Source organism: Salminus brasiliensis, chromosome 5, assembly GCF_030463535.1.
Source record: "Salminus brasiliensis chromosome 5, fSalBra1.hap2, whole genome shotgun sequence".
Lineage (NCBI taxonomy): Eukaryota > Metazoa > Chordata > Actinopteri > Characiformes > Bryconidae > Salminus > Salminus brasiliensis.
This window is the reverse complement of record NC_132882.1, coordinates 1,577,103-1,582,102: the sequence shown is the minus strand read 5'-3', so window position 1 is coordinate 1,582,102 and position 5,000 is coordinate 1,577,103. Positions and strand designations below refer to the sequence as shown.

The 5,000-nt window shown below is 48.1% G+C and overlaps 2 protein-coding genes across 2 annotated transcripts in view; both read right to left on the bottom strand.

Annotated features, from left to right (window-relative positions):
• The window catches only part of mss51 (MSS51 mitochondrial translational activator), a 6,173-nt gene extending 2,644 nt beyond the window's left edge, over positions 1-3,529 (bottom strand). The window contains exons 1-4 of the mRNA XM_072679130.1: positions 3,447-3,529; positions 466-606; positions 245-369; positions 1-15 (exon numbers count right to left, since the gene is read on the bottom strand). The exon at positions 1-15 is cut by the window's left edge and continues 547 nt beyond it. Coding sequence (XP_072535231.1) covers positions 1-15; positions 245-369; positions 466-606; positions 3,447-3,529 — 364 coding nt within the window. The remainder of the gene's footprint in view (positions 16-244; positions 370-465; positions 607-3,446) is intronic.
• Positions 3,530-4,743: 1,214 nt separating this feature from the next.
• The window catches only part of LOC140555810 (putative protein MSS51 homolog, mitochondrial), a 6,611-nt gene continuing 6,354 nt past the window's right edge, over positions 4,744-5,000 (bottom strand). The window contains exon 5 of the mRNA XM_072679129.1: positions 4,744-4,945. Coding sequence (XP_072535230.1) covers positions 4,744-4,945 — 202 coding nt within the window. The remainder of the gene's footprint in view (positions 4,946-5,000) is intronic.

Genomic DNA, 5,000 nt, shown 5'->3' with positions numbered 1-5,000 from the left:
GGAAAGGCAGGTCTCCTATTGGGCGAGATAATGATTGACAGGCATGAGTTTAGATGGTGTGTATATAAACTGTTTGATAAGGGTTTCAAACTAACCGTCTCCAATTGCAAAACCCTATAGGCCCTAACCCTGGACCCTGTGGAACACCTGCCGGTGCCTCTCACTGGCTCATGCCCGTACGTTCTCAGTGGCCGTGGAGGGGGTTTATTAAATTGAGTAAAGTGAGATCACTCTGCGTCCTCACCCTGATAGACGAGCCACTCCACGACTCTGTCTACTGCAGCTTTACGCAGATGTGCGCAGTACCGCTTATGTCCAGACCAGTCCTCCTTCTGACAGGCCTTACTGCAGTAGTACACATTCACACACCTGCACGACAGGAACGGGGGACCGGTCAGCTGCCAAACACAAACATTCCCAAGCCCATCACTGGAGCCAGATGTGCAAACAGCCAGCATCTCTCACCTCGCGCAGCGTTTGAGCGGCTCTGTGTCGGAGGGCTTTTTCCCACATCTGGCGCAGAATTGAAACGACTCCTCCATTCTCCTAAACATTTCCTTCTGGCTGCGGAAGGTGAGAGGATTACTGTCCCTTCCACCTGAAGAACTGCCAAAGCAGAGAGAGACAACACCACAGGGACAAACCAGGTAAAGAGTGAGAAACAGCAGGAAAACAGGCCTGTGTGATATTAACAGTCAATGCGCTCAAACAAGATCCCCAAAAAGATCCTAAAAAGATCCTAAAAGGATCCTAAAAAGATACGATTCCTTAAAACTAACAATACCAAGAATAAAAATCCTAAATATTGGCATGACTAAAAGTAAGAGCTCTAAAGACTGGCACTGCTGAGGATAAGAGCTCTAAAGACTGGCACTGCTGGGGATAAGAGCTCTAAAGACTGGCACTGCTGAGGGTAAGAGCTCTAAAGACTGGTACTGCTGAGGGTAAGAGCTCTAAAGACTGGCACTGCTGGGGGTAAGAGCTCTAAAGACTGGCACTGCTGGGGATAAGAGCTCTAAAGACTGGCAGTGCTGAGGATAAGAGCTCTAAAGACTGGCACTGCTGAGGATAAGAGCTCTAAAGACTGGCACTGCTGGGGATAAGAGCTCTAAAGACTGGCAGTGCTGAGGGTAAGAGCTCTAAAGACTGGCACTGCTGAGGATAAGAGCTCTAAAGACTGGCACTGCTGGGGGTAAGAGCTCTAAAGACTGGCACTGCTGGGGGTAAGAGCTCTAAAGACTGGCAGTGCTGAGGGTAAGAGCCCTAAAGACTGGCACTGCTGAGGGTAAGAGCTCTAAAGACTGGCACTGCTGAGGATAAGAGCTCTAAAGACTGGCACTGCTGGGGATAAGAGCTCTAAAGACTGGCACTGCTGAGGATAAGAGCTCTAAAGACTGGCACTGCTGGGGATAAGAGCTCTAAAGACTGGCACTGCTGGGGATAAGAGCTCTAAAGACTGGCAGTGCTGAGGGTAAGAGCTCTAAAGACTGGCAGTGCTGAGGGTAAGAGCTCTAAAGACTGGCAGTGCTGAGGATAAGAGCTCTAAAGACTGGCACTGCTGGGGATAAGAGCTCTAAAGACTGGCACTGCTGAGGGTAAGAGCTCTAAAGACTGGCACTGCTGAGGATAAGAGCTCTAAAGACTGGCACTGCTGGGGGTAAGAGCTCTAAAGACTGGCACTGCTGGGGGTAAGAGCCCAAAGACTGGCAGTGCTGAGGATAAGAGCTCTAAAGACTGGCACTGCTGAGGATAAGAGCTCTAAAGACTGGCAGTGCTGGGGGTAAGAGCTCTAAAGACTGGCACTGCTGAGGGTAAGAGCTCTAAAGACTGGCACTGCTGGGGGTAAGAGCTCTAAAGACTGGCACTGCTGGGGATAAGAGCACTAAAGACTGGCACTGCTGAGGATAAGAGCTCTAAAGACTGGCAGTGCTGAGGATAAGAGCTCTAAAGACTGGCACTGCTGAGGATAAGAGCTCTAAAGACTGGCACTACTGAGGGTAAGAGCTCTAAAGACTGGCAGTGCTGGGGTAAGAGCCCTAAAGACTGGCACTGCTGGGGGTAAGAGCCCAAAGACTGGCACTGCTGGGGATAAGAGCTCTAAAGACTGGCACTGCTGGGGATAAGAGCTCTAAAGACTGGCACTGCTGAGGGTAAGAGCTCTAAAGACTGGCACTGCTGGGGATAAGAGCTCTAAAGACTGGCACTGCTGAGGATAAGAGCTCTAAAGACTGGCAGTGCTGAGGATAAGAGCTCTAAAGACTGGCACTGCTGAGGATAAGAGCTCTAAAGACTGGCACTGCTGGGGATAAGAGCTCTAAAGACTGGCAGTGCTGAGGATAAGAGCTCTAAAGACTGGCAGTGCTGAGGATAAGAGCTCTAAAGACTGGCAGTGCTGAGGATAAGAGCTCTAAAGACTGGCAGTGCTGAGGATAAGAGCTCTAAAGACTGGCACTGCTGGGGATAAGAGCTCTAAAGACTGGCAGTGCTGAGGATAAGAGCTCTAAAGACTGGCAGTGCTGAGGATAAGAGCTCTAAAGACTGGCAGTGCTGAGGATAAGAGCTCTAAAGACTGGCAGTGCTGAGGATAAGAGCTCTAAAGACTGGCAGTGCTGAGGGTAAGAGCTCTAAAGACTGGCACTGCTGGGGATAAGAGCTCTAAAGACTGGCACTGCTGGGGATAAGAGCTCTAAAGACTGGCAGTGCTGAGGATAAGAGCTCTAAAGACTGGCAGTGCTGAGGATAAGAGCTCTAAAGACTGGCAGTGCTGAGGATAAGAGCTCTAAAGACTGGCACTGCTGGGGATAAGAGCTCTAAAGACTGGCAGTGCTAAGATTGGAAGTTCTTCACCTAATGGTGATGAAGACGCTGCCTGATGCCTGAGACACGGTTCTACCAGAGTTCTGAGAAGAGCTCGGCTCTAGAACCTGCTTTTAGAACCAGATCATTAAAATGGTGGAGGGATACATGCTGCAGGGTGTAGTGCGGCTACAGAAAGTAGTCCCTAAAGAGAACTGCATTAGTTCAGATTCTCTATTCACTATTTTACCTTCATCATTTTATGAAAAACTCAGGAGACTCGTGTAGCTTCACTGGTGGGTTTGGAGAGGAGGTAAATTATGGGATGGTCGTCACCACTGGAGCAGTTCTGCTTTCAGCAGCTTATCTCTGGAGTGGAGGTGCCCTTGACTGACAGACAGCCCTACAATCAGCTGCTGACGCCCCCACCACACACACACACACACACACACACACAGCCCCAGTGTAACAGGTGGGAGACAGGGCTATTTTCAGCTCCTGCTCTGAGTGTCATCTCAGACAATGACACACACACACACACACACACACACACACACACACACACACAGCCTGTTATTTATCAGTAACAGATACTCTAACTCAGCTCGCGCTACTGTGTCAGCGCGAGACGCCAAAGGTGTGCCTCTTACCTGTGCGTGTCGGTCATGCTGGCAGCTCCAGGCTGAGTGACGTCTCTCGAGGTGCTCTCTGCTCTCGCGCTGGTGTGATCCATGTTCGAGCGCGCGCAGCAGGCCACGAGCAATTTATAGCCAGCTCACGAGCCCTGAGACCCTTCTCGAGGCTTCCGGTGGGACCTTTCTGTTAGCTGAGGCGAGAGGGGGGTGTGATGGAGTGAGTGTGTGTGTGTGTGTGTGTGTGTGTGTGTGGGGGGGGGGGGGGGGTTATTATGACTTATTATTATTTAAAATATATTTTAATGTTTCTTTGTTATTTCAAATGTCACATTACACAGCAAATACTATATAAACATATCTATTTTATTTATGTGATGTTTTTTAAAGATTTGAATTAGATTATTCAAAATTCATGCCTGAAATAATAATAATACAATGGGTTTGAGGAGGATCAGACTAAATCAGACTAAATCAGACTGAATCAGACTAAATCAGACTAAATCAGACTGAATCAGACTGAATCAGACTGAATCAGACTAAATCAGACTGAATCAGACTAAATCAGACTGAATCAGACTAAATCAGACTAAATCAGACTGAATCAGACTAAATCAGACTGAATCAGACTGAATCAGACTAAATCAGACTAAATCAGACTGAATCAGACTGAATCAGACTAAATCAGACTGAAATAGACTAAATCTGACAAAATTGGACACATTCTGTTTATTAATTAATAAAGTTTATTAAAACCTTAAATTAGAGGAAGTTATTTTACTGACTTTAACATATATCTAATCTTCTTACAGTTCAGTCAGTTTTCTCAGGAGTATTCACTCCCTCTGACAGCTGGGTCTCAGAACCAGAACCACCGGCCCGAGAGCACAGGTTAAAGCAGTGTTTACAATGTGCATCTACCCAATCTGTCCACAAGAGGGCAGCAGCTGAAAGCACTGCTGCAGCCAACTGAGGCCCAACGTTCCACAATTGCGTTTCTAGAACGTTCCACACACTGTTCTTAAAGGTTCCACAGACGTATATTGCAACTTTGCACTGCTCCGGTTCTAGAGTATCCTGTAGATGCATGTTCTCTAATGAATAGAGAAGGAAATAACAGAGATGTGAGAGGCTGAAGAACGTGTTTCTACCAGTACTGTTAGAGGTTCTGTAGTTCTGTACAGTGGTGTGTGTGAGGGACTGGCTCTAGAACATCTTTATGTTTGTGTTAAAGTCTGCTGGAGGTTCTGCAGATCTTCTGGAGGTTCTGCAGTTCCACTGGAGGTTCTGCAGATCTTCTGGAGGTTCTGCAGTTCTACTCTTGCTGCTCCTCCTCCAGCGCGGTGTCCAGCAGGCCCTGGAAGTGCAGGTAGAAGGCGTTACAGTAGCTGGGCTGTTTGTTGGGGCAGGACTGCACCTGCTCGGCCTTCTGGGAACTGAAGGGGTTCGGCCCAGTGCCCTTAATGTCCATCTCCAACTCCAGCAGAATCTGCAGAGAGTACTGCAGCTCACTGTCACTGAGAGAGAGAGAGAGAGAGAGAGAGAGAGAGACAGAGAGAGAGAGAGAGAGAA